This window comes from Stenella coeruleoalba, assembly GCF_951394435.1.
Source record: "Stenella coeruleoalba genome assembly, chromosome: 11".
Lineage (NCBI taxonomy): Eukaryota > Metazoa > Chordata > Mammalia > Artiodactyla > Delphinidae > Stenella > Stenella coeruleoalba.
The window spans coordinates 57,571,133-57,595,667 of record NC_137157.1 but is presented as its reverse complement, the minus strand read 5'-3'; the positions used below and the strand labels follow the sequence as shown (position 1 = coordinate 57,595,667).

Genomic DNA, 24,535 nt, shown 5'->3' with positions numbered 1-24,535 from the left:
TCCCCACCAGGCTAAGGGGAACACCCCTTTCCCCAGGTCTTTTATTTGTTTAAGTTATTTTTGCACAAATGACTCTTTTATATTTAATTCGACTTCATTGCCTCCCTTCTTGAAGCCAGCAGGCTCAGTTTACAAACCTGTGAGCTACTGTTGGCTGCTGCCCTCCTTCCCAGTGAAAGGTACAAAGCAATAAGCATCATGCACCCTCCCCTCACCCCTACAACACCCCTCTGCCTCTGGCTCAGGTTGCTCAAAGCACAGATCCCTTCTTACCCCTGTCCCCAGGTTTGAAACACATAGCCTCATTTCAAGGTGTAGCCAGCTTCCCTCTACTTTCCTCTGGGATATAAAAAGGGGGTAAGGGGGCAAAGAGAGCCGTCTGGGTCTCTCCTCCCATACACACTACACTGCCCCTTCTCCCCCCATCAAAACGCTCAGAGACGTTGTGATGATGCGACTGAGGATTATGCAACGTGGTCCAACCGGAGCGGCCAGCATGACCAGCTGTCCAGGGGCTGCCTCCTGCCTTTTCTTTTGTAAAGACAAGACCTTTGGGAGTTTTAATTCTGTTTTGTACTTGCCCTTTGGGGCCTCCACTGCTTTTCTATGGGAGACACTCTTAATTTAACAGATGAGAATATTTTGAAACTCTGGCTCTGACTCTGTCCTCATTTTTTCCTTAGTTCTTTTGTAAGAACAGGTTACAATTTAAATCCTTCTCTTGTAGTAGAGAGTGGCTTAGACTGTCTATTACACTGTGAATGTCTCTCTCTCTAGTGCTGCCTCTTCCCCAGGAAACAGCAGAGGCCACACAGAGTACAACAGCATTTAATGGTCAGAAACAGTTGTACAGTATTACAATCAGTCACAGAAGCTGTGCTGGAGGACAGGATCCAATCCTTCCCCACACCAGGCAAAGCAGTATTGGACAGGAGCTGGCATGTGGCTGGGCCCACGTCCTCATCCCCGTGGCCTGAGGGGAGACCACCATCTAATATCCCCCAGGTTCCACTGCTCTTCAGAGGAGGGGTGTAAGCCCCACATGCAAGAAGAACCCCTTGCCCCCAGTGTCAGATGGGATGTGAGAGTTATGATTAAGGGGAAACCCTGTGTAAGGTGTTAACGGAGTTCAAAGGGGTAGGGATTACCCCTGTTCTCCATCTCCCAAAGGTGCTCACTTTCCCAGTTTCTTCATCCGTTCATCAATGTTGGCAAAGTTCCGCTCAACTGTGGACAGGTTATCACGCATCGTTGTCTGCACCTAGAAAAGTGACAGAGCTATTTTACTCTTTGTCAGGTTCGGGTGCTTACCTGAATGAGGACCTAAAGAAATTCTCTTACAGAAGGCAAAAAAGATATGGAGGGGGATTCCCTGGTGGTCCAGTGGTTAGGACTCAGCACTTTCACTGCCAGGGCCCCGGTTTGATCCCTGGTTGGGGAACTAAGATCCCACAAGCCACACGGTGTGGCCAAATTAAAAAAAAAGAAAAAAGAAACGGAAACAAGTTGATGGGCCCCAGAGCGGGAAGGTTATTGCACCAGTTTCCAGGCTGCCCTGGAATACCGTGGACCTAGCACAGGGTCTGCCAAGCAGGCAGGCTTCTTAAGAATTCCCATCCTGACTTTAACCAGAACAGCTCTTTTATCTGTTTTATGTAATGAGGAACAAGTAAGATTTTGTTGACATGAGGGTTTCACAGGTCCAGTTTTAGAAAACTGCTCTGGAGGAAGAACATATACCAAGCACTTTAATTTATCTTGATGGTCCTACGATACAAGACAACTTTAGTGCTTCTCCCAGCTCTGAGAACAGTGCCCCCAACAGAAACCGAGGACTCGCTATGTGCTGGGCACTGCTAAGAGAATGAAGGAAGAGGCGAGGCTCACTGCCCAGCATCAGGAAGGAAGTGGCAGAATCAGGTGGGAGCCCAGCTCCTGATTTCAAAGCCCATGTTCTATCCGATGTGCTGTGCCCAGAAGCATCTGGTTGAGGACCCAGGGCGGGTAAAACTAAGCTGTGACTACAGAGTGAAGGGGTAGGTTTTATAGGAAAAACTGAGGTTTACTGAACTCTTAACAATTCACTCATATTATTTCACCTAATCCATAAAACTCTGAGGTAGGTGTAAGTTTCCAGATGGTAAGATGGAGGTTCATAGATTAAATAAGTTGTCAAACGTCCCACAACCATTGAGAAACAGTATGGAGACTCAAACCAAGCCCCTGCCATACCACCATGCCACCAAATGGGCTAAGGCAGAACCCTATGGAGATGAAGCTGGAGAACCTAGCCTGTGTGTGCTGGGGAAGGGAAGTAGCTGACCAGTAAAGGGGCACACACCTGGGTCAAGAGGGTGGCGCTGTCCTTGAGGGAACAAGCGATCATCTGCTGTGTCGTATCCAAGTGTGTCATAAGCTGACCAAACTGCACGGCTATGAAAGAAGGTCAGAACGGTATGTGTGGTGTTAGAATCCAAGACCAGAGGGAAGGGAACGAAAGCTGCCCACTTTCTAATTCCTCTTAGCACCCCTGGCAGCTGGCCTCCCACCTTGTTCATGCAGCTGCCTGATGGTGACAAGTCTCTGCACCAGCTCAGGAAGGGTGGAGGCGAGGGGGCTCCAGCGCTGTATGGTTTCATACAGCTGGTGCACCTGGATGGACAAGACAGTGGCCAACCTTCAGCGAAGTACACACTGACCATTCACTAGGGTGGGAAAGGTCAACTTGGTGGGGCAAGAGGGAAGCACTGCCTTTTCTCAGCTATTAAGAGCATATGAAGACAGGGACCTGAGGATTCAGTGCTCTCATGCTTTGCTCTTAACCACCAGAAGAGTACATAAGGGAGCAGGAAAGGGTATGAAGATGGAGGAAAGGTAATTCCTGACCTTGCTTTGTGCATCTGCATCCTCTACAGAAGCTTTATGCTTGGCAATCTCATTCACTTTTCCCAGGACACTCTGAAAGCACAGGTTTTAAGGTTTATAGGGCATCTAGGGCTTCCAGAGTCCCAAGCTACCTGTAATCCAATTTGCCCCCCACTTAATACCTGTAGCCGAGCCTCCACTTGGTCCAGAACTGCAAGGTCCAGGGCGCTCACCTTTGCTTGCAACAGCTCTACAGTCTCCTGGGGGCGGGATTTAGGACAAGCTTCATGAAGGGGAAGAATCAGACTAGAAAACCCAATCCCGATATCCCCTCTGTAATCCAAACACTCCAGTTCCTTTTACACTCACCATAAGGCAGGCTCCCTGCAGACCTGCAGAAAGGGGATTCTGATGGGGAAAAGCAGGAAAGAAGTCAGTGGTTCTTATCTCTCCATGCGATTACCACCTTCTCCCATCCTTTCTGGTTCTAGCGGGCAACCCCTGGCTGATCCTGTAACTGGAGCCCTTTCCTGACTCCTCCCAGGATTCTGTGGAATGCTGTGGACCTCAGGGCTCAGGGCGCAGGATATGCGGGTTAGACTAAGTATAGGAGAGCACCTGACCTGAGCATCCTGATCACAGCGTACAGCTGCTTCCAGCTCCGCCAGGCGCTTCTCGAGTTCTGCCACCTAGGGGGAGGAAGGAGGGGAGATTTGCCATCCACCTCCCTGCTGCTGCAGTGGGAGGTAAGATCCTGCTCTTTGCTTGTCTGCTTACCACTCCCCTACCCTCTCCCCACCGCTCTGCCAAGGGACTTCTTTCCCTGGAACACATCCCTAGTCAAAGTCTTCACTGAAAGTAGATGGTGAGGCAAACACGGAGAATGAGACATCAAGAGGAATCAAGCATTCCCAGCACCCTCTCCCCAGATGTGATCCCTTGGAGGGAGCGAGGCAAGTCTCTAGAGCCACATCTCCCTGGCCCCCCAACCAACAATTACATACATACATACATATATACATACATACACACATACATACATACATACTTTGGCAGCTTGAGAGAACTTGTCCTGCTCAGGCCGAGAATGTAGTTCATAAGTGACAAGGCTGCTATCTGGGGGTGTCCCACTAGTGGTCTTTCCCCCTGAACCAGTCCCTTTGCTGTTCTTTGTTGCTTCCAGCTGCAGCAGTAGGCGCCTAGGTCAGGAAACCAGAAACAATGTCATGACTTGAAGGATGTGGGTCAGCCCAGTCACTCTCGTTTCTGCCTCACAGTCAGCATTAAGGAACAGCTAGGCCACTTCTCCCCTTCGTATCCCTGTCAGTACCTGGCTGAGTCCCTCTACACCCCAGTCACCAATGATTTCCCAACGAAGTCTGGCACCCACTTAGCCAGAGCTCCATCGGGGTCAGTAAGGTTGATTGCGGCATCTGGTCCCAGCAGCTTCTCCAGATGGGAAGCAACCAGCTGCTGCTTCAGGGCTGCCAGCTGTTTGGCCAGCACCACGGGGGTCAGCTTCTCCTCAGTGGCTGACTCCTTCACTGTCGTCTGGTATGAAAACAAACAGACAGTGAGGGGTGGCAAGAGTGAGTCAAGGAAAAAAAATAGATCAAGACCCTTAAAAATAGCTGCGGCTGAGGACTTCCCTGGTGGTGCAGTGGTTAAGAATCCGCCTGCCAATGCAGGGGATCCAGGTTCGAGCCCTGGTCCAGGGAGATCCCACATGCCGCGGAGCAACTAAGCCCATGCGCCACAACTACTGAGCCTGTGCTCTAGAGCCCACGAGCCACAACTACTGAAGCCTGGGCACCTAGAGCCCATGCTGCGCAACAAGAGAAGCCACCTCAATGAGAAGCCCACACACCGCAACGAAGAGTAGCCCCTGCTCACTGTAACTAGAGAAAGCCTGTGTGCAGCAACGAAGACCCAACGCAGCCAAAAATAAATAAATAAAAATAAATTTATATTAAAAAAAAATAGCTGTGGCTGAAACTCACTGGGATGGTCCTTACCCACCTATAGTACCGAATATAAATTCATGTGCATTTCTAAACTCTGAAAACCTCAGCCCCTTATCCAGGAGCTTAGGGAAGCTTTCTCCTCTTGCTGGGAGGTCTTCCTCTGCTACATAAGTCATAGCAGAGAGGGGAGAAGAGAGTTTATAGTTACCTTGATTTTCTCAACTTCAGTCGTCAGCTCTTGGACCTCATGCAGCAGTCTCTGGTACTTTTGCTGGGGTGTCTCCTTCACTCCCAGACCCTCTCCAAGCTAGAGAGCAAGCACAGATGGTGATGTTACACCTCCCAGTAGAGGGAACCTCAAGAATTGGTCCAAACCCCAGGCCTAGTTTGTAAGTGTATCATGCCCAACTCAGAATCCACGCCATCCTAGTCCAGGAGGACTGGAGATGGCTGGAGGCCTGGAGACGCTCCAGAGCAAAGAGCAGGGGGACAAAGCATCCTCAACTGCATCCTGCTGGCCTCCTCAGGGCCCCCAGCCACAGAGAAACTTGGAATCCCAACTATGTCCCTTGATCTCTCTCCTAAATGCCCGCTGGGTAGGACTGCTGCACCATTCCCATCAACACACACACAACAAACCATCTCGTATTCTCCAGATTCATATCCCGTTCTTTTGGTTTTTCCAATTCGATCTGAGAAATCTGCCAAGAAAAGAAGACGGAATTGAGGGCCTGATCAAGACACATGGCAGTCATGGTCTCAGATGACTGTGAGGGCTTCCATAAGACAGCCCAAAGCAAAAGTCAGTAAGGCCTGAGGTCAGGCTTCCCCATCCAATTTCCAACCGGGTCTCACCAAGTCCCTTTGTTCCCACTCTCTTGTCTTTGAACTTGTCATAGGCAGCATTGGGATTGACAATGATGTGCTCCACACTTGTACTCGTCAGCTCCTCCTGCAGGAACAGGTAGTTCAGACCAGGGGCAGACTCATTCCCACCCTCGAACTTCCCCGACCCCACAAAATCCCCAAGCCACTGGGAGACTGGGCTGTACTTTCCCAAGGGGAAAGAAGGGCGGCTCCATTCCAAGCTACAGACCCAGGTTCAACCTAGGAAATGAAAGCTTCCTGGTAAATTTGGAGTCTCAGTTGTATAAATATTAACACCCTGATTCAACTGGGAACAGAGGCAGCATAACCTCCCCGCCCATTCTGTACATAAGCCTCCCTATCCCCTCCCCTTCCCCAATGCAACTGGGCCCTCCCAGTTATCTGGCACACACCATGCATTCAGGGCAAGAAATCAACTTGACTTCTTTCAACCTCCCCCTCCTAAAAGTAAATTTCCTTGCTGCTGAGGAAGTCTATTTTCAAGCTAACTTCCCATCCTTGCTGGAGGGAAAGAGGAGACAATCAAGCTACTAACTCTGAGAGTGAATATCAGGACTTTGATAGCTGCTGAAGGGAAGATACCAGCTCTTAGATACAAAGGGAAGGTTGGCAGAAGGCCTGACCAGAAGCCTTGTTTCCAGGCTGCCGTGAAGTCAGGGAATTCAGGGGATACAGAGAAGAGGCAAATGCTTTTTAATTTTTTGGCCGCGCCGCGCGGCACATGGGATCTTAGTCCCCCAACCAGGGATCGAACCCATGTCCCCTGCGTTGGAAGCGTGGAGTCTTAACCACTAGAGTGCCAGGGAAGTTCTTTGCTGTATTATTATTATTATTATTATTTGCGGTACGCGGGCCTCTCACTGTTGTGGCCTCTCCCGTTGCGGAGCACAGGCTCCGGATGCGCAGGCTCAGCGGCCATGGCTCACGGGCCCAGCCGCTCCGCAGCATGTGGGATCTTCCCGGACCAGGGCACAAACCCGTGTCCCCTGCATCGGCAGGCGGACTCTCAACTACTGCGCCACCAGGGAAGCCCACTGTATTAGTTTTTAAGGGACATCTTAGAAGCAACAAGCATAAGCTGTATCTGTTTGCCAAGAGTACCCATGGGCAAAGGCCACGTTTAAGTCCTGAAATGGAGATAGCCCGGATCTTTTCAGAGAAGCTGCAGTACCTGCCTCTTCTCCCTGACCCTTCTGCTGTTTCTCAAGCACTGAAGCTCTTCCATAAAGAGGGGAGGTGGTAAAGAAAGTGAAAGAGATTTCACCCTAAAAATTGATGCAGAAAGGTTCCCTCCTTACTAGGTATCTATTAGCTGTTCAGATTCTAATAACTGCACCAAGACCATGCCCTCCAGACTGCATGTCTCTCCTTCAATTGTCAGCAGTCCGACAGGTCTCATTACGTTACTGAAGGAAGTGGAAGGAGACCAGAAATCCTTTTCTGTTGGGGTGGACATCTCCACCTTCCACAGGAAGAAAGTAAAGACAGTCTTCCCTCCTTTAGCCAGAGCAATGATTCTCAACCCTGGCTGCACAACAGAATCACTTAGAAAAGGGGCGGGGGGCGGGGGAGAGGCCTGGGTTCACCTCTGTAGATTCTGATTTAATTGTTCTGGGGTAGGGCCAGGGTAGTGGGCCAGGTCATTCTAATATGTATCCACGACTGAGAGTCTCTGTCTGTGTGTGTGTAGTAGGGGTTGATTGGTGGGGGAGCAGTTATGATGGAGAGACATGGAGAAAGAGCAGCAGACACAAGCTCCATCCTTCATCTCTGCTCTGCTATTACAAAAGGAACCAGTGTGAGTGGCAGCTTTATAAATAGGGAGGAGGGGGGTAAGGAGAAAATATCAACTTCGACCTTTACCTCTTCTTCAGGGAAGTACTAGTCAGAGGGGCAAGAGCTAAAGATTAAGGGAAAATAAAAGGGTTCAATGTCCCATATGCAAGTGCCTAGGGGAAGAAACAACTGAGTCCTAAATTATTCTCTCCTTAATTTTCTCTGAAATGTTATGGCCAGAGCACACACTGGCCAAATAATTGTGTGGTCTCTGGCCTCTAAAAAGTGTTTGTCTGAGAAGGACTCATGTCCAGGAGAAGGACTCATGTTCGGGAAAGAACATCACCCTCTCTCAAGTTCCCCCTCAAGAATATGCCTCTCCTCCTGTGAGTGCCCCGATCAAGGCCAATGAAGTAGGAAAAAAAACCTCTTTGGGAGGCAGAGTCTACAGACCAAGGAAAGAAATTAATCACAGCTACCATTTTGTTAAGCCCTTATTGTAAGCCAGGCACTATGCAGATGAGAACCTGCTTTCCTAAATAGGGAAGGTGTGGAATAAGAAAGGGTCAACAAACAGAGCATGAGTCTCAGAGGTTCTGGGATGGTAGGAGGGATGGTCAGTGCTTTCATCTCACTATTCCTGCTGCAGGAGCACATCCTGAGGCAGAAGGGCTGCCCGACGCTGGCATCCTCTTGGAGCCTCTCCGAGGGTGTGGCCCCGGAGACTCAGGTCGACAGCATACTTTAGCCCTCCGGTGGCACCTACTCCGCCAGTGACTCGGAGATCTGGGGGCATGGGCTGGAGGTAATGTCATTACAGTGATTCGTGAGATGGGAAAAGGTCAGCTGGGGCTGGGGCTGAATAGAGGGACAAAAGATTTAGTAGAGATAAAAGGACAGAGAAACAACTGCCCATCATAGCACACCCCGTTAAAAAGCACATGAAAGGTCAGGCTTCTTACCAGCTCCTTGTGGTTTCCCCAGAGGTGAGAAAATCAAAAGAGTTAAAAGGAAAGGGAGTGGGGACATGGGGGTGAGGGAGGGAAAAAAAAGACAAAATTGTTATTAGCAAATTGTCACATGCACTACATGATAGTCTTCAAACATACTGCACCACAGGGCCCAGGGGAGCCTAGCAAAATTTTGGGGCCAAGAAATTTCAGCTGGGGTCACCACATACCCCAAGAGAAAGAAGAGCTTGGGACCCTTTCCTCTCTGATGGTGAGGATGTCATGAAGCTTTGCCATTAACAGCGGCAATTCAGGATCATCTGAGAACTAGTAGTTAGATGTTGCAAGCTGGTGGCATGGAAGAGGACAGTGGGGGGAGAGAAGGCTGAGATGGCGGGGAAGCTGTAGAAATGGCAGAATGTGAAGCAGAGGCTGTGAAGACATTCTGAGAACGTGTAGCTGATTGAAGGTCCATGATTCTCAAGGGGGCGTTCATGGCTCAAGTCTTCTTATCTCTCGGTTTCTCTAGTTTTGAAGAATTAGGCATTTGGATGGCAGAATCAGTCATAATGAGGGTGCTCATGTGGGTGGTTTGATATGACTTTATGTTAAGCAGAACAAAATATGTCAGGTACAGATGGTGAGTTTAAGGAAATCCGAAGTACCTAATTGAAGCCCCATCCTCATTCTCTGTTGCCAGAGGAGAGGCAGGGCAAATCCTGGTCCCTTGCGTAGTCTGGTGTATTATTTACATCCATCTTGGGTGGTTGGGAACTCACCCTACAGCTCTGAGGGATCCACAGCAATTCTGCCATGATGTGCTAGCACAAAGAGTCCAAAAGACACCAAGATTCACGGCTACCAGACATGTGCAGAACATATTTCTTCAACCCTCTGTTCACAAGGTTCACAGGGGTTGGAGGGTACACAAGGGGGAAAGGTGAGAGTATTTCAAAGAGGCTGTATTTTAGTTCAGGCCACGTAGACAAGGCTCCACTTCCAGGCAAGACTGGTAAAGAACTGCCAGGAGAGGAAATCCAGCTGTATGCACAGCCTTTCCAGGATCTCTACTGATGGGCAGACAGAAGTGTGGGAAGTCGAGGATGGTTATATGTATATGAAAACACATGATGGGACAAAAACAACTGCATCCTCTCCCAGAGATTTCAGCTAGATACATCTGAACTTCAACCTCGCCATTCCCGTCTCATGCCAGAGTCCAGCCCAGCCGAGACTCCTCTTTCAGCTCAGGGTAGAGGTGGATCCAGGTCCTGTGGTCTAGGCTGGGATGTCTCTGCAGAGTGGGTGTAAGCACTCACAGGTGCACACATGCAAACACACAAGGGGAGGCACACACACTATACCTTTCTCTTACTTGCCTCACCAAGCTAAAACCAGCTTGAGAAAAACTCAAGGATAAAGAGAGGACAATGGGCCATAAGTTCAAGTTCAAATCATCAGGAACAAGCAGAATGGGGGAGGAAAGAAAATCAAAAAAAGGAAAAGTGGTATATTTGTTTGTAAATAGTATATACCACCTCCAGGTCTGACCTATGCGTGGGTTGGGAAATGAGATTTTAGGGATAATTTCTGTAACCTGGAGTAGTAATAGTCACCATGGGAACCTATTACACCAGCCAACTTGATTAGAAAATTCTAAGTGCCCTGATCCCAGGTACCAGTTTACCTGGTACAGGACTCTCAGTCCCTCTCACTAATAACCTCCCAGACGCCCCAGGGTTGTTTGGCTAAGTGGCTATGCCTCAGAGGGCAAGACCTGAGGTTCCAGATCAGACACGGGAAGAGGTCACTGCTGCTCTCTGAGCCTGTTAGGCTCTGTGCCAACACCGCAGCCAGGGGCACTTCGGAACCATGATGACAAGGAAGATGGATAGTGCTGTAGAATAAAACTGTCCAGGATGGACCAACATAGTGCTGACCATCCAACCATTTCTAAAGGAAGGGTACAGAAACAGAAAGACTCACGAAAGCACAAAGAACCCAAGCTAGTACCTTAAAAATGTATATAACACCCCTTTCCTATCCCATTTACTTTTCTCTAAAGGCTTAGCATAGGGGAATATTAAAATGAGGTTTTTACCAGGTATAATCCACATACAGTCAAGAAGTGAGGACTTTTGCTGTCCCCCTTGTTCTCCACCCTTGTCCAGAATGGCTAAAAGTCACTCCCTTTCTCTTAACTCCATTTCAGTCTGTGGAGGAGAAAGGCAACCCCCTTCCAACTCCAGCTCTTAAATGCCTTATGTCCAGAAGCAGTCTTAGTCTCCATGCTTCTATCCCATCCTCCATTGGACAGTTGTATTCTGCACACCTCACAAGGGGAAGAGACAATGATCCATGAATCATAGCTGTGCTTCTAAACCTTGATTAAGGATCTTTAACCATGAGGCCAGCAGGCCCCTTAGTGATCCAGCTAGAGATGCATTAGAATTTAAAACAATTAGCTGCAACAATAGCACAGTGACAGAGCATTGCATGCGAGATGGCAAATGAAAAAACATGCAGAGAAGAAGCATCGAATGGTCTTACTTGTGCAAACTAGTGTCCAGGCAAGGTGGTGAGGAGGGAGGATGGGGGAAGCATTAGGAAAAACTCAGATAAGTTCAAGTGCGCCAATAGTCAATGAACACAATCAAGCATACTCTGTGATATCCTAAACTGCAAGGAAAAGAATCTACTATTTCACATCTCAGGCTGGTGGAGTTTTCAGCATTATCTACCCTTTGGAGAACCAAACCTCTGCCACAGACCCACCAAACTAAGGCTAGGTCACTTTTTCCCTTTCACGTGCATCAGGGATAGTTACAGCATAAAGGGAGGGACTAAATCCTATTTCTAGTGAGTTTTCTAAATTTACTCCCCTTGTTCCGGCAGTTCAAAAGCCATGAGCAGAATGCCACACAGACCCAAAGGTAGGCTGTGGGCCCAGGGGGGAAGAAATTCCAATTGGGAATTAGCTTTCCTGACAAGACATTTTAAGAAAAGTTTCCAAAAAGCCCATCACCCCAATCAACCCAGGAGTGTCTGAAATGCAGAGGGGATCCTCCTAGATTGAGGAGTTAAGAGCTAGACTGTGCCGTTTTCTGGCCCATTCACTTTAGAATATTTTAGTTCCTGCTAAAATTGTTTTGAAGGGATAGCAGGAAAATCAGGATTATGTTTACCAAAAATAAAACCTTCTACTACTTTCCTCCCCCATCCTCCCCACTATGGGAATCGCAAACTTTAATGTTTAAGTTAAACTAGCAATTACAATCTTTAGGGGCTATTATAGGATATTATTTCCTTCAGCAGCCCAATTTCTTCCACAGTGGAGCAATGAGAAAGGAAGTGAAAAGACAGTGAAGGTCAATACCCCTTGACTATTTCTTTAAATAAAAATCTGGAGACCGCCCTGAAAGGTTCCATACGAAGCCGGTCGTCCTGGCTGTCTCCAGGGAGTGGAACTACGCAGTGGCAGGCAGCGGTGGGAAGAGACACTTTTTGTTCTATGTGCATATATTACTTACTTCAAAAACTAATAAAATTAAAGTTGAAAATAATCTGGAAACTAAGGCAGAACATGCTCTCGCCAGGAGTGAAGAAGGTGACTGAAATCTCATGGTTCAGCCACAATAGTGGTGATGTGCACTGTCACCTGTACTAGGTCTTGGGAAGGTAAGTGAGAAGGGGACAGGCTGCTAGTGAGAATCCAGGCCTCACAGAAATGAGGTTTCTGGATTGTCTAAGTACAACCCACTGCTCCTCAAGTTGCACATATACGTCAGTATTAAGAGCAGTGGCAGAACCATTACTCAGCTGACTTCCTGAAAGCTGCCCTCCTAAGGCCCACAGGGACATGCAGGGGCCAGAGACATTAGCTGACATCAGGAAACATCTCAGGCCTCTCCCACTCCCGCCAGGGCTCTTGAAGTAGCTGAAGGTCTCCCCACCCCATTTACTCCTCCCTAGTGATGGAGAGTCATTTAGCTGAGCCTTAGGTGATGGAGGCAACTTAGCTCCTCTTGTATTTACCATCCAGTTCCTATATACTTCTATACTGGCATTCTGGGCTACATGCTGCAGGAAATGAACACTTACGGTGTGCTCTCCCCATCAGCCACCCCACTAGATGCTACTAAAATAGGCTGCTCAGGCTCAGCAGGGAGGAACAGCCAATCAGGGATGCACATTCAGTTCTTCCATGCCTGGGATGAGGGTCATGTTCTTTTTATTAAGAGATAGCCCATAACTTCAAAAGGAGAATTACAATGTATTTTTTCGTTTGGAAAGGAGACTGCTATATTACCTGTCTGTATCACAGCCAGCGACAAAGGGACAAAGTTCCACTCATTATCTCACCATGAAGGCTTGATATTTTCTAGGCAGAGGCCTAGGCCAGAGTTGAACAGTCTCTGAACTATGGTAGTAGAATGGAGTCCTCGGTATACATACTCCTGCCCTTTGAGGTCAGAGACTGCTCCCTAATAAGATACCTCTTAGAGTGACAGGTCTACACCTAGGTCCTGAGCAATGACAACATCTGCATTATCTCCAGATACTCAAGTTTGGGGGACAGACTGACATGCCAGCAAGTACAGAAGCAACAAGGAACACACCACTCTGAGAGGGGACAGGGAAGGTGTTCCCCACAAAGTAGGAACCACTTCCACATGGGGGAAATCAAATAAGGAATAAGTGAGTACGCCAAGCCATACATTATAAGCCAGCCACCAGCATTCTCCAGAACTAACCAGCCCCACAGACATAACCACAGGACTTACAGACACACATACTGAGCCTGTTCCCACTGACTCTTGGTCACAACTTTATTGAGATCTCACACCATCAGTGTGACCCTAGCCCAGCTCTCCTTGGAAACTACAGAACCTAAAACACATCCTATAAGACATGTTAACAGATCTTTGCTCCTCTTGGCACTTACATATAGAATTTTTACTATGTTGATTTCATTCACTCAATTTTTTCTTTCATGTTTCCTACACGTATCCTAACTCCCCCATTAGTCTGGGTGATTTTTGAGGGCAGGGACATTTCTTCCTCTGCATTGCACAAAAATCAACAGAGAATGAACACATTCAATAAATAATGCTAAGTGGTTTCCCTTATGGTTAAAATGTGTCCATAACTAATTCCTTCCCCTTGAGTTCTTCTTGAATCTGAAAGTGCTACCAGGGCCTCTCCTCTGCTGATATGAAAGATTTATGTGCTTCCTCAAATCTGTTTCGCTCTAACCAGGTTCCTTATCTTCCTAAAATCTCGAATTCATTTTCCTGCTCCTTGGCCAATGGATACTGTATATTCACATAAAAGAGTATTCCTCAATACTTCAAAGTCTAGCTCTTGTTAGGATAATAACAAACATGTACTGAGCAATATATTTTATGAAATAGAAGGCCTAGGTCTTAACCTCAAGCAGTTTGTAAGTCCTCAGGATTCATGAATCATTACCATGGACTAGTACCTAGAGCCCTAACTAAGTCACTAGCCCCCAACCTGTTTTAAGATATTCCAATTGTATTTAAAAGGCCCAAGTACCAGGCCTCTTAGCTGTAATTCCACTGACCTGACTCTCCTTCCTGGCATTGCTCATTTGCAAGCCCTGCGACATACATACCACCCAGGCTGGGTTGGCATACCCGCTTATTGCTGTGGGTGGCTCACCAGAAAAGGGAAAGGGCCTGCCTGGGGGAGAGAGATCAGAGTCCAGAGGAGTCCTGAGGCAGCACACAGTCTTACCGCATCAAACTCCGCTTGATCATCCTCAGGCAGGTCGCTGGTTTCATAAACATCTGGCTCGTTCCTGGCCTGCAGGTAGAAGCAGTGACCACCCAACCTCACTACCCAGCATCCACCAACACCCCTAACCCCACTCCATTTGAACAAGTTAACAGAGAAAGCAGGCTGTGACGCCACCATTCTGCCCCTTCTTTCACCTGCCCCGTGACCTGCCTGTCAGTTCCCATGTCTCAGAGGGGTGGGGATAACACTGGGGACATCTGATGGTTAATGGTGAATGTTAAGTGATGACAAAGATGTCACCCTGAATCTGAAGGGGGGCGGGTCCTCGGCACTCATGTCAGGAGGAGAGGAGCTATCATTAGGCCCTGTACACACTACCCTGGCACAAGGGCTGAGAGTGACTCAGGACCTTAGTACCCAAGGTCCTATCCCAACCCCCACCCCGAGAATGCAGGCAGGGCAGCACAAAGGGAGGGTACATGCCGGCCTGTGCGGGGGTGGTTTGGGAAGGAGGTTCCCCAGAGGACATAGTTCTCCATCTGGCACAAGAGGGGTTCTGTCACGGTAACCTCGTCACTCTTGCCAGGGTGAAGGCCATCACCAAATGGTCTGGTATGTGTGTCTCGGGAGGGGGTGGGGGGCTCATGGGAAGATTTGGGGAGACACGGGTGGTGTTGACACGGATGGCAGAAGCACTCGAGCACAGTGCTAAGTGCCTGGAGATGATTTCTGAGCCGAGAAACCGGCGACTGCCGGAAAGGGGCCTTGTAGGCCGTCCCACGGCCCAGCCCAGTCGGGTAGAAGGAGTCCGGAGGGTGCAGCGGCCGGTCGGGGAGCTAGCGGCGGGAGCCCTCGGGGCGGAGGAGGGGTTTCAGGCGGGAAGGGTCACGGGTTGCTGTCTGTTGGGGGTCCTTAGGAGGTCGGGGGCGCGGTCTTGGGGAGCCAGGGCCGGCCGTGTACTCACAATGCCGGGAAGATCGGCGTATTTAGGGTCCGCCATGGCGGCGGCGAGGCGGGGTTGGGGGACCGGGGCCTCGGTGGAGCCGGGGCCGGTGTTCGGGTAGGGGAGAGGCTGGGTCCGGGTCCAGGATAAGGCGGCCGCAAAGGGAGCGGCGGAGGAGGCGGAGAGTAGGAAGTCTCGCGACAGGAGTAGTACAGGGGAAGGGTGAAGCAAAAGTCGCGAGAACAACCCGCTACCACACCCCTGGAGTGACAGGGATTGGCGAGAACAAGACCTGGGAATGACGTAGTGGCGGGGAAGCGTCGCCTAGGATTGTGGGATATGTAGTCTTGGATGATCCGGCTTGGGCGGGTGACGGACAATAACGCGCCTTGGGAGTTACCTCGTACGACTTATTTTCTTTCGTTTTTACGTCGAGTCTGTGAAAGAGCTTTTATAATTCCTGTTTCTCGAATAAATTTGGACTCCCAGAAATTAAATGACTAGGTAAAAATAACACAACTAGGCATGCTATGGCACAGCCAGGGCTTCGAAACAACAATAACAACAAGTAAAATTTAGTAAAGATTTAGTCATGTTAGGAATGAGAAAGTTAAGTAAACTTCTCAGGTTAGGGCTGTCAGGTAAAATACAGAGCACCTAGTTAAATGTGAATTTCGGATAAACAACTAATAGTCTTTTCAGTATAAGTACGTCCCATACGGTATGGGACATACTAACACACACAAATTATTAGTGTTTCATCTGAAATTCAAATTTAACTGGGCTTCCTGTTTTTGTTTTTCAAATCTGGCAATTCTATCTCAAATAGAATAGGCACTTGGTAGCACCATGTCTGTCTGAATACCTTCTGTGCTCTTAATCCCTTCACTAATGGTTTTCAGACTTTTGAATTTCACAGTTCAATACAATTAAAACAACAAAAAACCTTCTTGAAGATAGGCATAGTATTGCTACCTTTTTATTTTGCCAAGTAAGTACATTAAAAAAAAAAAACCTACTCTCTACTATTACCATCATTACTTAGTAGAAAAGTATGGAAGGACATACAGTACTCTCAGAATAAAAGTCCTTTGAAACAATAAATCCAGCTTTATTAAAAAAACTTACCACATTCCACATTGTGTGGTGGCTTTTTGGGGGAGGGATGCATACACATGAACTTTTTTCTCTGACCAGTGACCCTCTATGGACTAGCATTTTGAAACTCCTTCACTAAGGATGCCATCCTGGAACCCTTGGGCGCCTGAGGTTGGGCTATTTCCTGAGCTTGCAGGATGCTGCAACAATTAGAAATAGTGCCAGACCAAGTGACTGAAGAAATGCCTATATTTCTGAGTTTATAGGAACTCATTGTCATTCTATGTGTCCTCTCTTGGCTCCTCCCCAAGCCTCTTTCTCCATAGTCCTACTGCCTACCCATCCAGCTTCTTATGCTGAACCCTTTTCCTTCAGTTTCCTTAAGATTCAAGGTGAGTTAGGGGTATATGTCCAACTTGGAGACCCCTTCAGCTGCCTTCCGAGTGGTTAGGTCTTGTCTGGCCAGGCCATCTTTCTCTCCTCCTTGCCTCATAGTATAGTATCTAAGTGACCCTAGACACTTACCAGGCAATTGCTAGGCAGAACCTCCATCCCCTCCTCCCTTCTTCTCCCATCACCCTGCTCCTCCCCTTGGCCTAGAGCCTCAACTCCTGCAGTCTAACTCTGTTGGCCAGCAGAGGCCCTGTGACGTGGAGAAAAATCTATCTGGCCAGTTTCTAGGTGGTTCTGTCCAGGGGCTGCAGCAGGAGTCTGACCTGAGGGGAGGAAGGACACAGAATATCTAGCCTTGGCTCTTTTTTTCCCAGGGAAGGGAGAGAAACAGAAGAAGGGCCTGAGAAAGGGGCTGGTGTGTTGGGACTCTGTCCAACAGTACTGAGACAGGAAACACTCACGTAGGTGCCTAAACCTGCCTGAAGCCCAAATGCAGTTGTCTGCTCTAGAGGTCCTTTCTCAAATCCCCTCTGGCCTTACCCACCGCCATCATCACCCCTCCATCACTGCTTTCTGACTCCCTTTCTCTTGCAAAATTACTCTTGCCCACCTCCATCCCAGCCCCAACCTATGAGGCAAAAATAAGAATTTTACCTGCTTTTGAATTCTAATAGGCCAGAATAGGAGTTTTTCTTCCTTCCAACTGGGGACCTATTGTGTATGTTGGGGAGAGAGTAGAGTGCACCTTTGGATGTAGAAGGGGAAGGGAAGACCCAGACCTCCTTTGACCCTCCTCTCTGAAAAAATGGGACCTGGACACCCACCTCCATAGGGGTACAGGCAGCTGCCCTTGAAGGCTGAGTGGTGGGCTGGGAATCTTTGCGAGGGTTGTGGGGAGAGGGGAGGAGAGGTGTGCTCCCACTTTGGAGAGAGGATTGTGATGGGGGTGAAGGATGCCTTGGAATAAAGGTGTAAGCACTATTGACTCTCTTCCCCGGACAGTAGACAGGCCCACCTCGGATCCCTTAGCCCTTCCAGGGGGGTGGAGTCCGAGCGAGGGACAGACGGGTCCGGGATGCAGGGGGTGGGACGCAGTGAGTGACTGAGGTGGGGAAGGGGTGAGGACCAGATACTCTCCGAGGGTTAGGGGTGGGGAGAGGAGGCGAGAAAAGAGCAGAGGCGCCGCGGTTCGGCGGTGGGCGCCGCGGCGTGGCATCCCCCAGCGAAGGAAGCCCCGCCCCGCTCCTCCATCGCCGCCCCGCCCAGGCCCGCAGCGCCGCGCTGCAGCGCAAGGGGCGGAGAGGCAGAGCGCCGAGAGAGGACCAGACGCCCAGGTCTCCCGCATCCCGGTGCCGCAGGAGCGAGGAAGCGCGCCTCGGCCCTGTTCCCCAGCCTTCGTCCAGGCGCCCGCCGCGCCTTTCTGAGCCCCAGAGACCGAGCGCCTGTCCTCCGCCTGGGCCTCAGCTGAGCCCCTCTCCCCCGGAGCACATACGCCCCTGCAGCAGAAGAAGTGCCCCAGCCCGACACCGGCGACCACCATGGCCGAGACCAACAACGAATGTAGCATCAAGGTGCTCTGCCGATTTCGGCCCCTAAACCAGGCCGAGATTCTGCGGGGGGACAAGTTCATCCCCATTTTCCAAGGGGACGACAGCGTCGTTATTGGGGTGAGTGCCGCCCCTGGAGGGAATTTCGGAGAGGGGGCGGGAGGCTGAATCTTTTCCCCTGCCGAGCCTCAGCCCCTGCCTGTCTCTGCGCCCTCTCTCCACCGCTCATCCTCCATCCTTTTCGCCGCAGCCCCTCCTCTCCCTGCATCAGGATGGCTGGGTGTGGCCTGGCCAGGCCGGCGGCCGAGTCTCTGCAGAGCGAGAGGGGGCTACTTTCCCGCGATCAGGGGACCGGATTCCCCTTTGCTGCGCTCTGCAGCGTCCCCACCCCTAGAGCCAGTCCCATGTTTTTCTGATGTTTTCCTTCTTCCCTAGGGAAAGCGCATCTTCCCTTTGTTATTGGCTCAGATCTCTACCCCCCACCTCCCAGGAAGGGGGAGACTAGTGGATGGGCTAGATGAGAGGTGGGCAGTCCAGGGTCTCTGCGGAGGTATAAATGAGAGTGGACTCTAGGATCAAGGCCTCCATCATTCCCTGAAGTAGTTACAGCCTGGACTTGGGGGGAGGGCACAGGTCTGATGAAGGGTTTTCAGAGAAAGAAATATGTTGGTGCCACACCCAGTTTGGTGGGGGAGCCTCTGGGTCCTAAGGAAATGTCTGCCTTTCTCTCCCAGGTACAGTAGGAGGAGGATTTCAGACCCCTCAGCTCACCCTAACAAATAAAAATAACCAAACCCTGAGATCCTAACAAGTAGTTGCGTATTCATCCTTTCTCTTGATGATCCAATAAAAAGTAGCAAACCATCTCCTCTACCTCATCATGACAGCCCCTACCCATGGAAGAGGCCTTGTTAAGAAGGAGAACTAGTATTTACTGTGTGCTTGTTACTCTACATATATTATTTAATCTTCAAAACAACACTCTGAAGAAGGTATTAATATTTCCACTTTACAGATGAGGAAATTGAGGCCCAAAGAAGTTGAATGACTTTCTCAAGGTCACACTGTTAATTCACGGATCTGAACCTAAATCTGTGACTCCAAAGCTCACGTCTTTCCTTCTGTATCACATTGCCTCCACGGTTTTCTGTTCTGGACTTTTATCTGTGATGGCTCCAAAGGAATTCCTAGGGAATTCCTCACCTACCCCTCCTTTCCTAGATTGGTTGGGACTGTCAGGCTATGGGGTGAAAAGATCTGGGGTTCAGTCCAATAGGGAGTTAGGCTTAAGGGCTGCTGGGCCAGGAAACTGTAGCCAGTTTGAGAAGGGAGAGGCCCATATAAGGACCATCCTCAAGGTCAGGGGCACTTCTTATGTGTCTTTGATCCACAGTGCTTGGCACAGGGCATGCTTGTTAAAAGAATGAAGGGAAAAAAAGGGAGGGAGCCTGGGCCTTCTGAATCAGTGAGATTGGGACTTTGAGTAAACATGCCTTAGGAAGAGACTTGCTTACATGTCCTGTCCCTAAGGGCCCTAGTCCATCACCAGGCTCTCTCACCCACACTATGGACTCAAGTGGGTGCTTTCGCCCTGTGTGTGTGCTTATGTATGTGTGTGTTTGCCACATAGAGAGGGCCCCTGCTTCTCTTTGTCTCAGGGACGTTAGACCTTGCAGTCTGGTCAGTCTGGCCAGGCTAAAATAATGCCTGGATCAACCCTCGGGGCCTCTTCCCTGAATAGTCTGGACAGTGGGCGTTAGCTGTGAGAGTTAGAGCTTGAGGGCCCCCTGAGACATAAAGGCTGAGAAATAGGAGAAAGGTAGTTACAGAGGAACAAATGCACAAAAGGCTTCCACTTTTAAGGCTAGCTTCCTTGCTCTGGGTTTTTTAGGTAAATCTGAACCAACTCCTTTAGGCTCTCTGGGCCATCCATCCTGGCACGGTGGGCGCAGGGCATGGGGTGATGTTGGGAGGAGTTGTGTTGATCTGTCCGATTTGCCTAGCTAAACAGGAGAGACGTGGTGGAGGTTGGGAGGGAGGAGAGATGAAGAGAGGCCCAGGGCCCCCTGCCAATTCAGATTCTATCTTACTCCACAGCTGTTCCTTCCTTATCTGTTTTGCCTGATGTTTGCAGGCCTGTACCTTTGTCTTGCTCTGTATCTTCCCTTGCCCTAGCCCTTCCTGTCAATCTCTCCTGCCAAGATAAGTGCTTATGGGGGGGCCATTTTGTCTCAGGCAGCATCCTTGGAGCTTGCCTTCCCAGCCTTTCTATTCATTCCTCATTCCGGAGGATGAGGGCTATAGGAGAAGTGATTTTGAGGAGTGCCTTGAGGGTCCCAACAAGGGAAAGAAATCTCCCATTCCCTTTCTTCTCTCTCCCTCTAGCTCCCTTTGGGGACCAGTGTGTGGGAAACTGAGGAATTCATGGAGCAAGCAGCTTCAGGATGTCTGGGAAGGTGAGGGAAGGATGAAGGTGGGAGAGGCTAATCTCTCCAAGCCCAACCCCTGCTCCTTTCTCTGACGGCTCTCCTCTCTGCACTGCGGCTAGCTCTGGGCTACAGAGTCCCTAATGTTCATGGGCTTTTCTGCTTGGCAAAATGTAGGAGAATAAGCTGGGAAGACAGCCCTGTGAGCCATATCCACACCGGCCCCCCATGACTTCTCCCAGGAATCTGGGGGATGGAGCTTTGCCCAAGTTAATGGCCTGAGTCATAGTAGAAGGGTGTCTGGGTCACTGTCTGTGTGTGCTATGTACCTTGTTTTGCTCTTTGGGTCACTCAGAATCCGCTGTGACTTTTTAAGTGGACCCCTTTAAGTGTCTCTCTGCCTTGGTCTTGGTGGGCAGAGTGCCTGGTGTCTGAGCTGTTGCATCTATACCAGACACGGGAGGGATGACAGCAGGGAAACACATAGCCTCTCCGCCCCCCCCCCAACTTCCTCTGTCCCTCCCCTTCCCTCCCTCCCTCCCTCCCTCCCTCCCTCCCTCATTCAAGTATCTACCACATTCTACCTCCCTTAGGTCTCCTGATGGTTAAGTGGGTTCTTAAGGAGGCAGAAAAGCAGGGTCACCAAGTACCTCATTTGGAAAAGCCAGGTTGGGACCGGCAGGATTATTGGAACAGGGTCAGTATTGTTTGAGGTGGCTCAGGATTCCTTTGATGTCTGAAGAGAGTGAGTAGTCTCCCCTTAGCCTTGGGCGAGTCTGTAAAGGAAAATGGAGAGGGGAGGTAATGTTCACTGTGGCCAGTGTCTCTCCAGCATTACCATGGCAACAATCCCCAGGGGTGTCACTATGGAAATCAGTCCTGGTGCTCTGAAGTTCAGCCTCTACCAAGTGCTTTAGCAAAGGTTGAAAAGGTTGGTCGTCTTTGGACCCCTGATCTTAGGCCCTCCCATTAGCTTTAGTCAGCACACACAGTGGAAAACTCCAGAAAGTGCTGGGAAACACAGTTGGACAGGAGACAAGGTAGCTTAGAGTGGGTCAGAGGAGAACAGAGTCCTGGGTTGGGGGACTCTGAAGAGAAGCCCTCTGGAATAGGCACTGAGGAGCGCTGAGACTGCTGTGGGTGGAGACATAGTGGAGCTCAGAGGCATTCCTCGAAGGTGGAGGGTCTCCCTGAGTGTTTCTGACCTAACAGTCTTCTAGTCCCTGACGCTGTACTGAGTCACAGAGTCTTGGATTATTACCTGGAGGTAGAGATGGTGAGGGAGGCTCCTTGGAGAGGATGGGTGGGAGAACTGCATTCTTCTGAAAAAGGGGGTGAGGTTGCCAAAAGGGAGTGATGAAGGGCTTTAGCTCTGTCCAGAAACATTTGGAGAAATGCCCACATGGAGGGGGGCGGGTGGGGTAGGGGAAGGAAAAGCCACGATAAGGATCTGACGCAGTGTTGGTACGTCAGTTCTGGGATCCCTTTGGCAGTGTGGGTCTGGAATCAGACTGCTTGGGTTTGAAACCTTGCTCTACCATTTCTCAGCTGTTTGACTTTGGGCAAGCTACCTTACCTCTCTGAACCTCAGTTTTCGCATCTATAAAATGTAATAATAATTGTACCTACTTCCTACGATTGCTGTGAGCATTAAATGAGATAATGCATATAAACTGCTCAGCACAGTGACAGGCACATAATAAACTCCCAATAAGAGTTAGATGTTATTATCATTTTATATGTGCTGTCTCCCCACAAGCTAACCTTTGGCACAACTGGGCAGTGGTTAACATTTTCCCCTCTTACTGGTTGTTTCATCCAAACATCCAGGTCCCTAGTATCTTCTTGCTCTCTTCTTCCATCAATATCTGTGCTTCTTTAACAAATATTTACGAAGAGCATCCTGTGGGCCAGGGACTATGCTTGATGTTGGGGATTTAGAGGGAATCCCTGCTTTCAGGAAACACTTGGTCTACACAGTGATCCAGGCTGAAAAGTGGCCTGGGCAGAGTCCTGGGAGGGGGTATCAGAAATGGCTTTTGCTAACTGTACGTACACTTCCCCAGATTCTGATAAGAAATCTCCCACAATGTACTACAGTCTGACTTAGAATAAATATGTCATGAAAGATGTGAATAATGGTGATGCTTCCCATGTGAGCAGTCTAGAAGTGGAAAAAGTGGAAAACCACTGGTCTAGTTATTCTCATAAAAAGATCTGACAAAACGAGTTCACCGTGGCTGTAATCAATAGAAAATCAAAAGACATTTGTACTTCAACAGATATAAAAATCTTAAGAAATGAACTAGATTTGGGACTCAAGGGCTCAACCAAGAGGAGGGAAGTGGTAGAAGGCCTTCCCAGAAACCCTAGAATTGTATCCATGGCTTTCTCTGCTCACGAGATTACTAAGTGCACCCATTTTTAGCTCTTGGATATTTTTTATCCTCATGGTTCCGAGAATGCCACCCTTCCTCCCTCTCTGGTCTCTTCCTTCCTCCCAGCCTAGGCTGAGGAAAAGGAGTTCCTTGGGCAATAAGTACCTTCAGCACTTGGAGAGCGCCCTCCATTTCATTGAGTCCACAGCACCCTCTGGAATCCTGTAACTGGGAGTGTTAGAGAAGAGAGAGAGAGTTAATCCCCACGTTCCCAGAAGGGAAGAAGGGAGCGGCGAGGTTGGCTTGAGAGTTATGTTTAATCCCCTTTGGCTGCATGCCTGGCTTCAAGAAGCACGGATAGACATCATTGGTGGAGAAGAGGTGAGAGTCACTGGCCTGAGATGGACATGTTTTGTTTGTTTCTATTTCTTGGCCACTGGATGGGAGAAATATTGAGTTAGATTACAATTCAAGAATCAAGGATCAATGATAGAATAAAACAAATTGAAAGAAAGATATTACCACTTAGAAGGAGAGGCGTCAAGGCCACTTAAAATCTGTTTATTGTAACACTGTATGATTTTATTCTGTGTAATAAGAATTTTATTCTTTGTAATGAAGTGTAATGACGAACGGTATAGATAAAAAGGATGAAAAATTCACAAAAGTCCTATGAACAATTCATAAACTCACTCAAATCTTAAAAATAATCAAGGTAGATTTTTCTTTAATAATTCTAAACATAATCATAATCTGATTACAACACTAATATATTTTAATTGTTGACAAAGTTAAAAACAAAGAAAATCACATAGAAGAAACTAAAACTCACTCAAAATCCCACCCCCCCAAAAAATACTGTTAACAATTTGATGTATTTGTTTCCAGTAGTTTTTTCCTGCATATATACATATAATAATTTTAATAAAAGTGTATCATAAACTATATTGTTTTGTAACCTCTTTTTTCACCAACAAAATATCATGACTATTTCACCATCATTAAATATTTTACATAATTTTATTTATTAAGAAAACTAAGTTAATTTTTTAATGTCTTACATGCACATGTGACAAAATTCAAATGATATAAAAAGATATACAATGAAAAGTAAGCCTCCTTCCTACTCCTCTTTCCTAGCCACCCAGTTCCCCTTTCAGAAGGCAGCCTTATTGCCAGTTTCTTGTGGATCCTTCTAAAAGAATATCATACATTTACAAGCAAATACATATATACATGCATGCACTTTGTTTTAACACAAATGATAGCATACTATACATTTTGTATACATATACATATAGTATACATACTATACATTTTGTTCTGTATCTTGCTTTTTTTTTACTTAACAATGAGTCTTGGAGATCCTTCTATATCAGCACAGATATCATTCTTTTTAACAACTGTATAATTTATTGTAGGGACATGCCATAATTTATTTAGCCAGGTCTCTATTGATGGATGTGGATATCTAGGGTTGTTCTAGTCATCTGCTATTACAAACACTTGAACGACCATATGTATATTTAAGGGCCCAGCCAGTG

General features: G+C 48.4%; 2 protein-coding genes across 5 annotated transcripts in view; one reads left to right on the top strand and one right to left on the bottom strand.

Moving 5' to 3' along the window:
* Nucleotides 1-743: 743 nt before the first annotated feature.
* Nucleotides 744-15,316, bottom strand: DCTN2 (dynactin subunit 2). The gene is made up of 14 exons (XM_079937617.1): nucleotides 15,171-15,316; nucleotides 14,204-14,272; nucleotides 5,685-5,781; nucleotides 5,469-5,530; nucleotides 5,038-5,136; nucleotides 4,256-4,416; nucleotides 3,914-4,064; nucleotides 3,489-3,554; nucleotides 3,235-3,273; nucleotides 3,048-3,125; nucleotides 2,887-2,958; nucleotides 2,550-2,652; nucleotides 2,342-2,433; nucleotides 744-1,261 (listed from the first exon to the last, which is right to left on the bottom strand). The coding sequence occupies exons 1-14, from the start codon at nucleotides 15,204-15,206 to the stop codon at nucleotides 1,175-1,177; spliced, it is 1,212 nt and encodes a 403-aa protein (XP_079793743.1). The 5' UTR covers nucleotides 15,207-15,316; the 3' UTR covers nucleotides 744-1,174.
* The window catches only part of KIF5A (kinesin family member 5A), a 32,104-nt gene continuing 22,321 nt past the window's right edge, over nucleotides 14,753-24,535 (top strand). For 3 of the 4 annotated variants that reach the window (XM_079937612.1, XM_079937611.1, XM_079937613.1), the window contains exon 1: nucleotides 17,657-18,307. In XM_079937612.1, coding sequence (XP_079793738.1) covers nucleotides 18,179-18,307 — 129 coding nt within the window. In that variant the 5' untranslated portion in view covers nucleotides 17,657-18,178. Of the gene's footprint in view, nucleotides 14,819-17,656; nucleotides 18,308-24,535 lie in introns of those variants that run through there. The other variant, XM_079937614.1, reaches the window with a different exon arrangement.